This window comes from Dreissena polymorpha, chromosome 8 (assembly GCF_020536995.1).
Source record: "Dreissena polymorpha isolate Duluth1 chromosome 8, UMN_Dpol_1.0, whole genome shotgun sequence".
NCBI classification, from domain to species: domain Eukaryota; kingdom Metazoa; phylum Mollusca; class Bivalvia; order Myida; family Dreissenidae; genus Dreissena; species Dreissena polymorpha.
Window position 1 is genome coordinate 65,263,384 of NC_068362.1, and position 19,388 is coordinate 65,282,771.

The 19,388-nt window shown below is 32.5% G+C and overlaps 1 protein-coding gene across 20 annotated transcripts in view; it reads right to left on the bottom strand.

The window, feature by feature from the left end:
- LOC127842803 (tripartite motif-containing protein 45-like) overlaps nucleotides 1–19,388 on the bottom strand; it is a 203,529-nt gene that overhangs the window by 54,190 nt on the left and 129,951 nt on the right. For 12 of the 20 annotated variants that reach the window (XM_052372535.1, XM_052372531.1, XM_052372539.1 and 9 more), the window contains one exon: nucleotides 11,299–11,316. The exons of the other annotated variants lie outside the window; for them this stretch is intronic. In XM_052372535.1, the coding sequence (XP_052228495.1) occupies nucleotides 11,299–11,316 (18 nt within the window). The remainder of the gene's footprint in view (nucleotides 1–11,298; nucleotides 11,317–19,388) is intronic. 20 annotated transcript variants of the gene reach the window in all.

Sequence of the window (19,388 nt, forward strand, 5' to 3'; positions counted from 1 at the left end):
TGTTATAAACATTATGTTCTAAAAGAAAATACCTATTTATATGTTCTCACAAAAAGGAGACATGAATTCTTGCGCGAATATTTATATTGGCCTACCGTACACTGTATTTGTGTTACCTATATTTTTCAAAACATGCAAACCATCGTTTTTGTGCAAGAAATAAAACATGAGAAAACCTGTCTTTAAACTAAAGTATGAGCAGTATAATACTGTATATTTAGTGCATTTTTGCTGCTATGGGATGTCCTACAAATTATAGATTTATGTTGTTGTTATTTTATTATCGAGATTCAGCAAATTGCTGTAAGTTCTTTTTTAAATTAACGCTGCATTTAAAAAATGTTCGTGGTAACCAATATGGTTTCAGTGTTATTGAATATCGCAATACTTATTTATGTGTGAATATATATTTATGAAAAATATTTATGTGTAATATATGTTACTTGTCTATATTACAACAAAGTTGTAAACGCCTCGTGGATAAGCATTTTATGTTGTTTTTTGTATTTGTTTAACAAAATTTGACCATTCAACAAAGGCAACGCAAAACCTATATACGTTTAATAGCTGTCATAACAAATATAATCGTCAGAATATTGGTATTAATCAAATTTAATAAATACTGTATACTATAACAACTGCTACGATATATTTGAATTCGTAAACTTTTGTTATTAAACTAAAGCGAACAAACCTTTTTTTGCGAACATAATCGAATTTAAAAACATTAGTTCAAGCTTAAAAGTTTCTTTATTAAATATGATCAAGTTGAGCAATCCTTATCCAAATCTTAACTCGGATTCAAATATACAATTAATGGTTGACAAAAAATATGATAAGTCGAGATAGTTGAAAACGAAGTTTTGTTTCACAGTGATTCCTGGCTTGTTTGTAATATTAACGGACTGGTTGTGATGATGATAAGAGTTCAATGTTAAAGTCGGAAAATATTGAATGCGTTAAAACTTTGCAACTTTTAAAAGGCAAACCTTACTGACAATAATTTACAGGAAACAATTATTATTATTTAGAAAAAAAAGTCAGTCGCACAATGATTTATTTAAGTTCTTTTTATCACGTGATATGGCGCGGAGAAGACGTGTTTTACATCAGAGAGAGTATTTTTGATAAAATTAAAATTTAAAGAGTGTTGAGTGCTTGGATTTATATCGGAATAAGGGAGAAAGGTGATATTTGACTAGTTATTTAGTTAATTTCAACTGAAAGTGATAATTAAACATGACAAGGAAGAGAAAAGACAGAAATAGTAGTGGGAGTGCGAGCGGAAATGTAAACAAAGCTACCAAGCCAAGAGGCCCGTCTGAAGAAATTGACTCTAATATTTTGGTGAGTGAGATTTTAAGTTAAGCTAGTGCTGTGTTATTCCCGGATTCGAACTCTGTAGAGGATAACACTTTTGATTTGACACCAGGGAAAAATTCTAACTCTAACTCTAAACAAAGCAGTTGATCAAATATGGCAGACGGAGGCCGCGAGCCGACTAACAAGGATCTAATGGATAGCATGTACGCATTAGGCGTTAGAATAGGAGCCATGGAACGTCAGCTCGGTGTCCTCGATAATCTGGAGGTAAAAGTTATGGACTTTGACAAAGAGCTCAAGAAAATTTGGTTGGCGTTGGACGACCGCGTGAAACGCACCGATGCGCGAGTTATGTCGCTAGAAGAGCGAGTGGATTACGCAGACGTCGGGGCGGCGCAGATGGCCGAGAAGGTGGCTATGCTGGAGAAACAGCGGGAGGAGCTGCGGGACGACGTTGCGTACCTGAAGTCGCAATCCATGCGGAACAACCTAGTGTTCACAAATATCCAAGAGGACAACTCCACCGGCAACGAGACGGCGGAAATTACGGAAACAAAGTTACGTAATCATTTACAAGAGAAACTCGATATTGCAAAGGACATTGCAGACACGATCCGCTTTGAGCGCGTTCATCACTCACCGGGACAGCCAGTTTCCGGTAAGAGTCGCAACATCGTTGCCAAATTTACATATTTCAAGGACCGGGAGATGGTACGGAGAGAATGGAAACACCTGTCAGGAACCGGATGCCAAATGTTTGAGCAGTTCCCACCCCACCGGAAGTGGTTGAAAAGCGCCGAAAGTTAGTGCCTAAAATGAAGGACGCCCAAAAAGAGGGAAAACGATCTTGGATCGTGTACAATACCCTGTACGTGGACGGTAAACCAGTGAAACTGTAGGAGAACGACGGGGATGAACTTTCTATCCTTTCGTGGAACATTCACGGCCTTACCAGAAACAAAAAGAAAAGTCCTGACATTGTAAATATTTTAAAACAGTCTGATATTTGTTTTCTGTACGAATCATGGTGTGATTCTAACAGTAATATAAATCTAAACGGATACATTTCACATAATTTTTACCGTAAATTTCAGCATAGAAGAGCCCGTAGAAACAGTGGAGGAATTGTTTTATATTATAGAGAGCAATTAAAAGATGGCATACAAATAATTAAAAATCATTTTGATACAATCATTTGGCTTAAACTTGGCCATTTATTTGTTAATACCCAGAACGATATTTATGTATGTGGAGCCTATATCTGGGGAGAAGATTCACCTATGTACAACAGTATTAATGTCGATTTATTTGATATTTTAGAAAATGATTTGTTTCTGTATGATAGCTTAGGAAGTGGTTTTATTTGCGGCGATTTTAACAGTAGAGTCGGTCAGAAAAGTGATTTTATTATATTTGATAAAGTAAATGATTGTTGTGATTGTCCTGATTATGTTTTTGATAGCACACCTTTACGGGCCTCCAATGACAGGTCACATAATAACCACGGGATAAAATTGTTAGATCTTTGTAAAGGTACATGGTACCGAATTATTAACGGTCGTATAGGTAATACAGATCAATATACATTTTTGTCCAATAATGGTTGCTCAGTTATTGATTGCTTGTTAACAAAAGAATGTAATTTTTCCCAGATAAAGTCATTTACAGTATGTCCATTCAATGAATGGAGTGATCACGCCCCACTGCATTTTTCACTGAACTGTAATAACATTCCCCAAGGTAGTTAATACTATTCAGAGACTAGGTATAAATGGGATTCTACGTTTAGAGAGGAGTTTCGCTCACGACTTATTTCCCAATTGCCTTTGTTTAATACCTTTGTTAATACCAAAGATTATTTAAGCGAGATTCCGTGAACAATATGTTACTTTTATTTACAAACACTATTCGTGATATAGCTGACCCTTTGTTTTCGAAAGAGTGTATTTTTAAAGATCAGGTTGCTTTTGAAAATTATACTAGTAGTAATAAGGAGTTGTTTGACAGTGATTGTATAGATGCCCGTAATTTATATCTAGATGCACTTCGATGCTTCAACACTGATAAAACATTTAACAACAGAATAGTTTTATGTGAGAGAGAAAAAGAGTATAAAATTATTGTCAGAAAGAAAAAATGTTGCGATTATAAACGAAGAATGGATAAAATTACATAATTAAGGAAAAGTAAACCCACAGGGATCGTTAGGTAAAAAATACTCTATTATACTATATACATATATATACAAGGGATACAACTGTCAAATTTCCTGCACAACATCATGGTCTGAACAATAGCAAAAAAATCGCTTCCAAAAGCAATAATTACACCAAAAAAACTGTATAACAACAGCTCAGACATTTATCTATTAGATAATAACTATGTTTATAGCAGTAAAAGTGTTCATAGTTGTGTTTGAAACGAAAGTTTCATGAAAAACGGTAAAATTTTCGAAATGCGACACAGGTGTGCACACCCACTTTGACACATTTTGTTTCATAATTTAATAATTACAGAGAAGTTGAGCAAATTTTACCTTGTTTTATTATCCATAGACACTTTATTAATCAAAGTAGACACCTTCCATAATTGCATGTAACTGCATATAAGTAAAACACCGTAAATATTAAATTTGTTTACATTTCTACTATCTTCAATGATTTGTATGCAATTTGTCAGGTAATGTTACGTGAAACATGAATGGCTGGATTTATTACTGCAGTGGAATTTCAACCAATCAAATCGCATGTTAGAAATACATGTGAACTATCCAAAATGAAAGTAAAACATTGTCATTGTGAAATTGAAGCAGATTGATATGAATTTCTAGCAAAATATGCTCACTAAATAGTAATTATGTTCTATTTTACTATGAAAAAAACTATCCAAGGAATATGTACCAGCAAAAGAGCTTTATAACAAAGGAATACGAAAATTACTTCTAGAATTCTCAGTTTTCAGCTGTGCACACCTGTGTCCAAGTAAGGATTTTTGAGCATTTTGAATGAAACTTTCTCTCTTAGTTCAATGAAAAGCTTGTACTTTATTGCCAAGTGTATTATTTTCTGAAAGATAAATGTCTTGGCTGTTGTAATACAGTTTAATTGGTGAATTTATTGCGTTTGGAAGCAAATGTTTAGCTATTGTTTACACCATGGTTGTGTGTAGGAATTTTCACAGTTGTATCCCTTGTATATATATGTAGTATAATAGAATATTTTTACTTAACGGTCCCTATAAGTAAACCAAGGGAATTTTGGAAACATTTTAAGTCAAAAACCAATAGATCTAATGATATACCGTTAACTGAATTCACAGATTATTTTTCGATGATTAGCTCGGATGATGTTGGTGCATTGAATTTAGAATCGGAAAGTTTTAATTTGTGTAATGATTTTAATCTTCCTAATAATGTATATCCTGAACTAGATGAACCGATAACGCTGCATGAAATGACAACTGCTGTAAAATCACTTAAGCGATTTAAAGCTTATGGGAGTGACAACCTTTTGAATGAATATTTTAAAGAATCTATTGACATTCTGTCATCTTAGTTATGTGATTTATTTAACAATATACTAAATTCCGGTTATTTCCCGGACCAGTGGACGGAAGGTATTATTATCCTACTTCATAAAAAAGGTTCCAAATCCGATGTTAATAATTATAGAGGAATGACGTTAGTGAGCTGTTTGTCAAAATTATTCACTACTGTTATAAATAAACGCGTTGAAAAATAATACAAAACATAACATCATTTCGGACGCCCAATTCGGATTTCGAAAAGGACGATCCACTACTGATGCAATATTTATTTTATTTTCTTTGATAAATCATTATTTATTTGAAAACAAACGTTTGTATGTTATTTTTGTCGATATGATGAAATGCTTTGATACTATTTATAGAAATGCTTTATGGTTGAAAATGTTTAAGTGTGGTATTCAAGGCAAAATATTAAGAATTGTGAGAGATATGTACCAAAAAGTTAAGTCATGTGTAAAATCATTATCTTCATTTTCGGATTACTTTAGCTATGCTGTTGGCTTACGTCAAGGAGAAGTTATGTCGCCTTTGTTATTTTCTATCTTTGTAGAAGATCTTGAGTTGTTTTTGCAAAATAATATTGATTCAAGTTTGCAACTAGATGACATTGTTTTAATTTTATTACTTTTTGCAGACGTCATGGCCATTGTGGGTAAATCACCAGAAGAAATCCAGAACCATTTAGATAATTTATATACTTATTGTAATACATGGGGACTGAAAGTTAATATTGATAAGACAAAGATAATGGTTTTTCGAAAAAGGGGCGGATTATTGCCAAATGAAAAGTGGACATACAATGGCCATGCTATAGAAACTGTAAATGATTTTAATTATTTAGGTGTTGTATTTAATTAAACAGGTAGTTTTAATTTAAATCAAGAACATTTAATTGGTAATGCTCTTAAAGCATTGAATACATTGTTTTGCAAATGTCAAGAATTTGATTTAAAGCCAAAAATTTTTTGTCAGTTATTTGATGCATTCGTCGGGTCTATTTTAGGTTATTCATCAGAAGTTCGGGGTTTTACGAAATCTAAGGAATTGGAAAGGATACATCTGAAGTTCTGTAAAAGGCTTTTAAGAGTAAAAACTAATACAGGTAATGCATGTGTTTATGGTGAGTTAGGAAGATATCCTCTTTTTATACATAGATACATGCGAATCGTACAATACTGGTTTAAAATAGCAGCCTCGGATAACATAATTATTAAAACTGTATACAATATTGGAGTTTCAGATTACGCCAAAGGCTGTCGAAATTGGATTTATACAATCAAGAAATTATTGGATGATTACGGTTAAAGTTATGTCTTCAATAGTGTCCATGATATTGATTTTATTTTTTTTTAAACCCATTATAAAGTCTAAAATTATAGATTCATATAAACGAAATTGGCACCTTACACTAGAAGATAGTTCAATGTTAGACATCTATAGAACATTTTAGTCAAATCTCGAATATGAGATTTACCTAGACTTAGTTCCGAAACATTTAAGGTTTTATTTATGCCGATTAAGATTATCTGTACACCCCCTTCGTATATAGACTGGTAGATATAATGAAAACACTATTGCTAGGCAAGAAAGATAGTTTTTTTGTTGTAATACCACGGATATTGAGGACGAATTTCATTTTGTATGTATTTGTTCAATATTTGTTGATTTAAGAAAGAAATACATAAAAAAATATTTCTATAATAATCCATCTGTTTTTAAGTATGTACAATTGCTACAATCAACCAATAGGTCTGATTTAATAAAACTGTGTTTGTTTGTTAAGGAATCATTGAGTATAAGATTGCATTTTTTAAATCGTATAACATAATTTTCTTATTGTTCATCCTCTGTACTTCTGTATATATTTGTTTTGTAAATATTCATTTTTGTTGACACTTGTTTTCTGCGCATATACATGTTGACATATATCAATTCTAACCACATGTGATGTTGACGATGTACATTTTGCAAGTCAAATAAAATGTCTGTCTGTCTGTCTGTCTGTCTGTCTGTCTGTCTGTCTGTCTGTCTGTCTGTCTGTCTGTCTGTCTGTCTGTCTGTCTGTCTGTCTGTCTGTCTGTCTGTCTGTCTGTCTATATCCATCATTCTTCATTTAATGAGTGTGTGAGCTACAATTGTAAGTTTTAATGATTCTTGCCATAACAAGTTTTATATTCTTGCCTAATGTGCTATGTATTAGGTATAGTTATTTATTATTAGTTATTTATATTATGTTTTTATCATACTTGTATTGTATTATATGATTATAGAGGATAAACAAACTGCAATTAGGCTTCTATAAAAAATAACACTGTAAATGAAACAAATAGTGTTTTGTTTACCGATGCGGTGTAAATGGTATTGGTTATCGCAATGCAATTAGCACTTTCGAATATGGTATACGTTTTCCTTGTGACTATCCATAAACTTATTTCGGACGAACAATAAAAACAAAAATAATTAAACTTTCTAATAGTTTCATCAAATAGAATGTAAGCTCGAATATATTAGATCTAAAGCAACTTTGTAAGTGCCGTCATTGCATAAATATATATACCAAGTCCCTGGAAATGCATTTAATAAAACAAATAAACCAAGAAATAATGGTCTTAAACTCATATTTATCTGATCGAAGTAGAGATGCAACATATTTACTCTTAATGTCATATCTTTCAAATTAATGCAATATAATAGTAATATCGCATACAGTTGAATAATAGTGCGTTTAGAGCAAACATTAAAAGTTTCTTGTATTCTTGTTCGTCATTCTTAGAAGTTAAAATATTGCAGTAAGCAAGAGCATAAACCTCTCGTGGTGTTTATATTTTTTAAGTATCTTATACACCGGTAACCTGGTTAACACAGTCTCATGGTACTTCTTTCGTATTTAGTATTGAACGACTAAGAAAATTTAGCTTTAAAGATACCTTTTAACAGATTGTGGCATGATTGGAAGCTAGTCGTTACATGTTTAAGATTGATAAATATAAACAGTTTAGCGAAAGAGGTCCAGTAGTAAACAAGAATAAAATTAAAGAACGAAAATATGTAATCATCAACTGTGCTCGAACCTCTGATCGATGGAGTAAATGTCAAGCGCTTTAATCACTCGGCCGTATAGTTAAAAATAATATTTTTTAAGACATAATTCATATTATATATAACCAATCCTCGTCATGTTAAAACATAAAGGTAACATCAGAAACCTCCAAATCATGTAATCGTTTTGCGTTAGTAACGTTAATAATTTTCAGGTTTTGTTATCGTCAAAAGATGCGTTTAAGTGATTTTTTTACATCATAGTAAATGTCCAGTATTACTGTTTCCTTGAAAATATCATAACTACAATAATACTTTGCAAACCTTTTTTTCAAGTTTGTCAATTTACCCAAACATATCAAGGTCCCTTTAATTGGCAGTTGACATACATGAATATCTGGTAATACGTAAGGTTATTTAACTTAACTCCTTCTTATAAGTGACCTGAAATACAGCAATTATACTACGTATTAATATTTGTGAAACATTTCCAAAAACGATATCATAGGTTGTTCTCTTGCGAACAACAAATGTTAATACTGGGGTTTTGAAAATAGGTCTGCAAAAGTACTACCGTTCACCAAATCACTCAAAAATCGAGGATTGAAGGCAAACTAGCGTATCTGTTTAGTTCATCCTTTGAGATACAAGAGCTTAACTCTCAATCCGCAGCTGAGCCGAGAGAGACTGCGCGGAAGAGTATATTTTGCATATTTTGTTTTGCATAATGAAAATAGTCCACTATGTGCTTCGTTATTATCGCGCAACACAGTCGACTTAAAGCCACACACATTTTTTTGCATAGTAAATTTAAGTATAAATAAGAAACATATTTTATCTATGCCCATTAAAATATATCTGGTGGTTACAATGTATAAATCCGTCCTTTTGCACTTAAAACGTAAAAATAATCGCGATTGTCGAAATGGACGTATACGTCAAGAAATCCTACTTTCGGTTTTAAAAGCGGAACCGTTTGAAAATTAATAAAATACTTGCTAACTATGCAACATATTTAATTGTATCTATGCCAATTAGAATATATCTGGTGGTTACAAGGTAGCAATACGTCTTTTTTGCGCGTTAAATCTTAGAAATAATTGCGTTTGTGGAAATGAATGGACGTATACGTCTATAAATCCTACGATTTTAAAAGCGATACCGTTTGATAAATAATAAATTACTGGCTAACTAGGCTATAGATTTAATGACAATTTTGCACACTTTTAAATTGCATCTTTATGTATTGATTAAAATGTATTTCATTTCAAAGTCAGAGGCAAGGTGTGTGGCTTTAAAGGTCACAAGGGCAGGTCAGCCAATAATGCGTTAACGAAAATACAGTTGGGCATATAAATGAGCTCTGATATACACGCCTACATGCGCGCAGCTCAGCAACTGAGTCTTTCAATTAACAACATAAATAACAGTCGATTCATTATCAGATCAACGGAAGAAAAACGGAAAACCGTTTAACAGTTTACTAAGTGATCAATAGAACAATTATTTAATTAGGTAAAGAAAAAAAGTTTAACTGTTTAATTTTATATGCATATAAATTACCTTTCATTACTGTTTCGTTATGATACGTAATATACTGTAAATTGAGAAAAATCATGATTGTTGGAAATAATTCATACATGTTCGCTTAAACTCATCAGAAAACACCAAAAAGGTTTGTTATGATCATTTTCGATATCATTGTGTTTGACATATGGTTTTAATAATACTTATATTTATATTAAAACCAGCTTTTCGCATAAATTGCAAACTTCGCATTTTTGACTCGGTACTCGGTCACTAAATCGTCCGGGGAAGACATAAAGGAGTATCGAGAAAAGTCGATAACACAGTATTGCTTTCAAGATGCGAAAACGAAAACTATCAAAATAGTATAGAGTCATGATACGACGGAATTATCTAACAACAAATATGTGCCGTACTCGTTTAGTCGGTATGGAAATCCTTCTTCAAAGGCCGAATAGGCTACCGAAATTTGCCATTTTGCTATGAATGACACAATTTTAAGTTCCATTTTCTATCGTAAAGTATTGAGCATAGATGTTCAAAATTATAAGTAGCAAAGATATTTTGTAAAGATCCGAGTCATGAGAAAAAGGGTCTTATTCCATATGCGACAGCATTGCTAAAGCCAACACATCTCGCCGTCTTGTAAGGTGATACCTAAAAAGACTAAGAAAACTTGCGCGATTTATAGTGGACAGCGCAGCTTATGACCAGATGGCGCAATTGCGCATACTTGGATTGAGCTAAGCTAGCCGAAACGTCATAAGACACATTTTCGCAGAACGCGGCTGTTAAAGTGTGATTTAAATGTGTCTACATAAAAATGCGTTATAATCAAATATTAAAATACCAAATATAATGATAGTGAAAGAAATTACTCATAATTATCCATGTGAGGACAACAATAATGTGATCCCCGTAGTATGTTTTCGAACAGTTGTTCGTGGTTTTAAAATGCACTTTATAACACACATTTCATGCGGTGAATTTGCGACTTACAAGTGACAAAAACAACAATTCAAATTGTGTTTTAAATTTAAATATTTACTTAAATTTAAGTCAGGATATACATCGAATATATTTTGATAAGATATTTCTTGTTTAAACAATATGAAAACAATATTTTAAATAATAAATCAATATCATCTTTCTTCTTGCTATTGCTTGAAAAATATCACCACTGAAGACAATTTAATTACATTGGTGTTTCTCCTTATTATTGCCGTTTGATTTGCCCACTTTAGAAAGTCGTACGTCATTTCTGATGACTTTGATATCAAATACATTCAAAGAGTGGACAACTGTTTTGCCACCAGCGCTTTGATTTATTACATGAAACGAGTATGCTTCGCGCGACTTCAGCAAATTCTTAAATATATTTTATCGCAGAAAGAAAACAATTAACTTCTGTGTGAGCTGCAATGCGGGTGAATCTATAAAACTGGTCTTATGATGTTTGTCAATTTCACTAACTTTAAGTTTGACGGGCTTTTTAAATATATAGTTTTAATGTAAGCTTATTTAATAAAACAATCTAAAAATTGTATATTTCATGATGTTCAAATTTAATTGTGTTATTATCCTTATATTGCCTTTAACGTATTTTTATGTTAAAACCATCTTAAAATGTGAAACACATATTCTACATTGCTCTGTGTGCTTGTTATAATATCTTCCTTAAATGAAACTAGAATTAACAGCATTTTGCCAATAAAATGAAACTGACATGGTTAACAAAACGTTCGATGATTGAGAAAACACATTTCTTTAATGGAGAAGTTGAAAACAGTACAGCATGTTTATTTACTTTTTAATTAATAATATGTATAACACAATAAATATGTATTAGAGAGATCTACTTACAATACAATTCCCGTATTTCTGAAATACAGAAATGATAAACAGTATTATTACTTATCAAGATATTGCAATGCAAGCGCATTTTAAGAAACAATTTATGTGCTAACAGAAATACAGAATAATTTTTCTCCAAAAAGGTAGTCAATTATTATCTGAGCGAACGGCTGATCGAGTTAAACTAAGAAAAATGCCTTTCTCAAGTAACTGTATAATATGTTTGTGCTATTAAATTTTCCTCAAATACAAGCAAATTATTGATTTACTGGAAACAGGTCAATACAATCAGAATCTGGCGTTGAGGTATAGAAGGACCTGAATATTTACGAACACAGAAGTTTCGTAGTTATAATGTTACCTATTTTCACGCATATTTGTCGCTAACAACTTTTTTAAGCGTTAAAATTATAGCATATCGAAAGAAAAAGATAAGCAAAAAATGAGAGTTTATGTTAAGTGTTTTTATCACATTACGAGCAGAATTAGTGCCCGTTTTAAACAGAAAAAGTCTTGTTTTAGAATTACATCCTTCGAGAATAAGTCGAGTCAATGTGTTCGCTTTCTTAATTTAATGCAAAGCATGAATTATATTTATGTCATACAAAGACAGTTTTCTTTTTTTAACATCAAAGTTACAAAGATATTAACAATAACACGCTTGGAAATCCAGAGTTATATAAATGTTATTTCTTCACTGGTAAATCGTTCAACACCTGGAATCATGGTTATATATCTATATATATATATATATATATAGAGAGAGGAGAGAGAGAGAGAGAGAGAGAGAGAGCGAGAGAGAAGAGAGAGAGAGAGAGAGAGCGAGAGAGAGAGACGCGAGAGAGAGAGAGAGAGAGATAGATCTAAGAGAGACGGAGATCCTCGCCTCTGCGCGCTCTGCTGAGAGGCGAGAGTCTCGTCGAATCTAATATAGCCTCGCGCTAGCACTCGAGAGGCACTCGATCTCGCCGATCCCCTCTATATCCTCATCTATAGAGAGGAGACCTATCTCGCGCGAGATCAGATAGATTGATAGGCTCTATCTCTCTCTCTCTCTCTCTCTCTCGCTCTCTCTCCGCTGCTTCCTCGCTTCGCTCTCTCTCTCTTCTCTCTCTCTCTCTCTTTCTCTCAGAGAGACAATATGTATATATATATACACATATTAGTATCTGTAAAGGCTGTTAGCGATAAACTTTCTGTTGCACATATTTTTTATCCCATCATTAGAATATATTTCCTTTATAGCTATCACGCGCGGCGGACTCTTATATCTGTCATGTGTGGACGAATGATCATATTACTCGGAATCAACTATAAAGTAATCAATTTTAGTAAAATCGAATAAGATTGATTCGTGATTTTTTTAAATGGAATATAAGCTCGTAATTATTTAATGATATCAATTTCATTTTAAGTAAACACCACAAAACAAGGTGTCAATATCCAAATGATGAAAGTGCATTTAATGCCCTTTTTTAAATCATGGAATATTGATTCTGAACAAATATGTTTGAAGTAAAGCTTAACAATATTTACCACTTACTCAATAAGAAGCTTATTTTTTTATTTATCGTGTACATGTGTTTCCTGGTTTTGCATTCATCTTGGTTCGAAGTTTAATTATTTTAATACACACGAGCATAATCCCCAGTTCAGCGTTTGAGAGCGTATTCAAAGCTGCTGCACATTTAACAAATAATGTAACTATGCTATTTTATTGATTTGTTTCCAGAGTGAAATAAAAGGCGAACAATTAACATATTATTTGCAGCGCTTAAAGATGTAATTTTGCAACTTATGCATGAATATGTCCGATTAATGTGTAGACTCGTGGCTCGTGTCCTTTTTATACATACCATATTAAAGTTAAACGTCCATCTGTAACACGGCAACACGTGTTTGCTTATTATCATAAATGTTATTTCATGTTACGGGCTCTTGTATATTGTCAATTACATAAAGTGTGTTTTTGTAAATGTTTATCCAATCATCTTGACAAGATGTGTCGATGCCATTGATGACCTAGCCGGAAGCGAAAATAGTTAACCAACCTAGTGGAGCGACTGGACAAAACCTGAAGTTTCTTAGTTATACCATTACGAATAGTTTGTTGTCTTCACCTATCTTGAAGCGTATACATTTAAGAAAATCAAAATAAATCGATAATCCAAGAATAGTAATATACAAATATAATGCAAACCCCAAATGGATATGTCCCAGCTACATTTTACAAAATAAAGTCCTAATATGTGACTCCGTTTTCACATTCACTGCATTTATATATCAAATGAATGATCTTTCACATTTATATCGCTCATATCTTGAAAAAGTATTTTAAAATGTTGGCCTTGCATAATAACGTTTTATTCCAGCTAGGGCAGATAATTTTAACCGTAGGTGTATTACTGTAGTTTTGATCAAATATGATTATAAAACTTTCATATAGTTTTATCAAATGGCATTTAAGCTCGTATATATTAGACTTATAGCAACTGTGTTCATGCCGTCAAAACATGCACATCCATATCCAGTCTCTAAAAATCCATTTAATAAAAAACAGAAATAATTGTCCAGAACACATACTAATTTTCTTCTTGCATTAATTGCATGGCTTCTCTGGAGCAGCGACGCAATTTGACTACTCAACGAGTCTTGGGCCTGAGTAGAACCAGTACTTGGTTTCTTTTGGGGAAATCTAAAGAACGCTCATACAGTTTTGATCGAATCCGTTACCTCCCGATCGCTTAGCGAATACCATATTTACTACGCCACGGCAACCAATCTGATCGAAGTAAAGACACACAATATTTTAGATGTACTATCCAGCGTCGTAGCCACGCTGAGGCACACCGAGGCAGTTGCCTCGGCTAAAATTTGCAGAGCAATGTTGAGATTACAAGGAAAAAAAACGAACATTTATGTCAAAGAATAAAATCTATATAAGAAATTGAGACAATTTAATGAATTTTAGGCACTATGATATTCAGACAAAAGATGATAATGAATATGCCCTTGTGACGCAATCAGTAACGCGTCAGACTCTGGATCCATTGACCACTATAATATTGTCACTGCGTTGGTTCGAATCCCAGTAGGTCAGGGATTTTTTCCAAATAACTTCCAGCAATGATCCTTTTTATATTACAAATTTACGGGGGAGGGCATGCCCCCGGACTCCCCTGGAATGACCTAAGATACTGCCTCGGCTAAAATTTGGGTCTGGCTCCGCCACTGCTATCGTTTACATTTATGCGATAAATTTCTTTCTAGTTTTCCTGTTCGTCTTTGATCGAAGTTAAAATAATGCCATACGATGGGTGTTTATATTTACGTATTATCTATCACACCAGTATCCTTTTAAACGAAATTGAATGGTGCTCCTTTTCCTATTTAGGTATACATGAATACAAAAAAACAAACTAATCCGTTAATTTACAAACACATATCAGAGTAGTCGTAGTTATACCATTACGCGCTGTTATGCACATTCACCGCATATATATCAAACGAATTATCTTGGCAATTCATTTTGCTCATATATTACAAAACTATTTCGAGATGTTTGCTGTGTATAATTATGTTTCTCTCGGGCTGGTTCAGCTGAATTTCCACTGTTTGTGCATTGTTGTAGTTTTGATCAAATTCGTCTTCGTCAGTTTTAAATGGACATATGAAACCAGACTTTAGTTTAACAAAGTATTTCTCCCAAGATTTCTAATTTTTCTTATACCTTCAGGAAATGTAAATAAAATAAACGGCCATATCATTGTTGAGAATGTGTGAATATGCTTGAACGACGAATTATTTCATGAAGCTGTTTAAATACAGTTTATTGTTATTTGTATTTGCTCATTAGTAACCGTTCTTCAATCAACGGATTTTTATCCGTATCCTTGAATACAAAATGGTTAACCATATTAATATAACTCATCAGATTTCGATACTATAAACATGTGTGCTATGAACCTTATGTACTTACGGGAAATACGTATTATTTTTTCCCACAAAAGGGAGACATGCGTTGTAACAACCCGTTTTGCAATAAACCCGTTTTGCAATAAATTATTGAAAAACGGATTAGAGTGTTTTATTGCAATTTTTTTTTTTTTTCAACAACCCGTTTTGCAATAAATCCGTTTTGCAATACATGAATTGCAAAACAGGTTGGAGTGTCTTATTGCGAAACGGGTTTGAGTGTCTCATTGCAATGTGAACATTTTATAACAACCCGTTTTGCAATTAACCCGTTTTGCAATAAAATCATCACTCTTGTATTATTTAATGCAAATGGATTGGACAAGCTAAAAGGGAGTTACAAGTGTTGCATTTAAATAAAATTGTATTAAAAATAGCCAAAACTGTGAGACTTAAAATTAAACTGCATGGAAGGTGATGAATTTCGAGATTAAATACGATAAAACAACACAGAATGTGTATCGAAAGTGATTTCAAACAATTTTGTACTCAAGTTTAGATAACGCAACAATGCAATAATTTATGGAAAAACGTGTTGAAATGTCTTATTTCAATGTGAATTGTTGTGCAACAACCCGTTTCGCAATAAAATCATCACATATATACTAATTGGTTCATAGTGATATGAAACGCTATAGAGGAAGTTTTAAATGTCGTCTCTAGCGTAAATATGATGAAAAAAGGTTGAATGTATATATGAAGTTATGTTCACCAATTTGGTAATTTAGTGAAGAATATCCAGAAGTGAATAATTTTATAGCGAAACGGGTTGCAGTGTTTTATTGCAATGTGCATTTTTTATAACAACCCGTTTTTCTCTATACTCGTTTTGCAAACTGACATGGTTAACAATACGTTCAATGATTGAGAAAACACATTTCTTTAATGCAGCAGTTAATTATATGTATAGTACAATAATTATGTATAAGAGAGATCTACATACAATATAATTCACGTCGTTCTGAAATACAGAAATGATAAACAGTATTATTATATACCTGTATAATGCTTTTAACAAAACACAGGTTGTCTCAATCGTTGAAATAAAAAATCCCGTATTACGGTACTCGCTGTTTTCAATTCCGTATTACCATACTAGCCGGACTACTTCGACCCATTTAATGACGTCACATTACGCGCACCGAAAATAGGAATATTTTATATTACGAAATATATTACTTAGTACATCGTGTGACTTCATTTCTGTGACGAAACTCATTAGTTTTATCTAAACTCTATGGAATTTAAGAACATGTCGGACGTGGTGTTTTTTAACAGTAAACTGTTTGTTAAAAACATTGAACGAATTCAAAACGTATTTTGGAGTGTGTGTTTATCATGCATAAATGTATATTTCGATAGGAATACAATAAAATAGTGATGTTTAAAATAAGTTTCGATAAAGACATGGAAGAAGTGGAAGTGCATATTGTTTCAACGTTTTTGTTATAAACATCGGATTAAAGTTGTCAACTTAATCGTTATAAACATTGGATTAAAGATGGCATTAAGGTGAGCGTGTCAAAAACCTGTGTTTCCCGGTTCGAATGTTTACACGTTAATTTACATAAACTGTATTCATACGCGTCTTAAAATAAACTATGGCGTACCGTTTTAGTCATTGTTTTGTCAGTTTTGTTAAAGTAAAAAAGTACAATTGTTAACTGTTTTTGTTAGTTGTTGTATATAATAAAAGAAATATTACGCTAGTCAATTGTTCCAAGAGTTTGTATCACTCTCGTGGCGTGTGCTATTTCGCATCACACTCGAGGCTCCGCCTCTCGTGTAATACGTCATCACACAAGCCACTCGAGTGGTACAAACTCTTGGAACAATTGACTAGCGTAATATTCCGTATTTATTACTTATCAAGATATTGCAATACGAACGCATTTTAAGAAACAATTAATGTGCTAACAGAAATACCGAATTATTTTTCTCCAAAAAGGGAATTTATAATTATCTGAGTGAGCGGCTGATCGAGTCAAACTAACAAAAATGCCTTTCTCAAGTTACTGTTTAATATATTTGTGCTATTAAATTTTCCTCAAATACAAGCAAATTATTGATTTATTGGAAACAGGTCATTACAATGAGAACCTGGCGTTATGGTGTAGAAGGACCTGAATATTTACGAACATGACGGTTTAGTAGTTATAACGTTACCCATTTTCACGCATTTGTGTCGCTAACAACATTTTCTAAGCGTTGAAATTATAGCATATCGAAAGAAATCGATAAACCACAAATGCGAGTTCATGTTAAATGCATAGCATGAATCATATTTATGTCTTACAAAAACAGTTTTCTTTTTTAACATTAAAGTAACAATGATATTAACTTTAAAAAAATTCCTCAATCAATGGTGTGAGAAAGATTAATAATTAAAACGGTTTGACACTCAAAAACCTAAATGCAGACTCTTGAGAAAATAGAGTCAATTAAATGTAATTTCTTCATTGGTAAAACGTTATACATGCTAGTTTCAATACAGACCGTCTATCAGTCACTGAGTAGGAAGAGACAACTGTTTTCCTCTCAGTTACTTAAAGTGATATTATGCTCATCTAACAGTATATGCTATGTGTATAGGTGTCTATCGCAACCGTTGTTTATTTTTGGTGTTTTCACTTCATATACACTTATATTTGTTAATGCAGCATCAACATACTAAAACAATATCCCGGAAAGAGAAACAGTTTTAGTGCAGATTCGTTCATATCTATTCATACGACACACGAACATAAACTCCGATCCTACTAAAAAGACAGTTCCGCTCGGCTTAGAGGACTGTACAGTCATGTCAAATATCGAATATGATAAAAATTATAAACAACTGGTAGCAAGATGAGTTGAAGATAATTGGTCAGTTTCCACATTTTAACTAACTCTTTTGACCTGTTAATTCTTTTCAGCTCAATTCAATAGTGAAAAATGCGCATACTATCACTTTAAGTTTTAATGAAGGTATATCGTTTCGTTTTGGAAAGGGTGTTTAAATAAAGACTTTACTTGAAAACGCTCAGTTTATTAAATTCAATTACCGTCATTTGTTAAACCTTTAAACCATGAGTTTATGATATGGTTACTTTTTATGATGTTATGTTTAAGACTTGTCATTTATATTCTTTTTCAAACTACTCTTTAGCGACTACATATATACATGTTTATGCTTTTGCGATTATTAGATGGCAGTCATCAAATTAAATGTGTAGAATCAAAACGCACGAATAGTCAAAATACAGCTTTAGATTTTAATCTGGTTTTAAAAGTTTTAATTGTTTTTTAAGTCACAGCCAGTTTTGTCGAGTTTTGTTGATATCACACACTATGTTGTCGGTGTGAAAGATATTCGACATAAGAGAAAATACAAAAAAAGTAAACTACAAAGACAAAACTATTAATGACTATTCATTTCTTGTAATCGTCCAAAAATAAATAGGTGGAGTTTATTAATAGTTTTTGTTGATTTATCAAATACTCATTTCACTGGTTATCATAGAAACACATGTATTTACAATTGTTTCTACGCCATTCGTGATTTTTTTTATGAAATATAAGCTCGTAATTATTTAATGATATTAATTTCATTTTAAGTAACCACCACAAAACAAGGTGTCAATATCCAAATGATGAAAGTGCATTTAATGCCCTTTTTTAAATCATGGAATATTGATTCTGAACAAATATATTTGAAGTAAAGCTTAAGAATATTTACCACTTACTCAATGAGAAATTTATTTTTTTATTTATTGTAAACATGTGTTTCCTGTTTTTGCATTCATCTTTGTTCGAAGTTTAATTATTTTAATACACACGAGCATAATCCCCAGTTCATCGTTTGAGAACTTAATCAAAGCTGCTGCACAGTTATCAAATAATGTAAATATGCTATTTTATTGATTTGTTTGCAGAGTGATATTAAAGGCGAATAATTGACATATTATTTGCAGCGCGTAAAGATGTAATTCTGCAACTTATGCATGAATATGTCCGATTAATGTGTAGACTCGTGGCTCGTGTCCTTGTTTTACATACCATATTAAAGTTAAACGTCCTTCTGTTACACGGCAACACGTGTTTGCTAATTATCAAAAATGTTATTTCATGTTACGGGCTCTTGT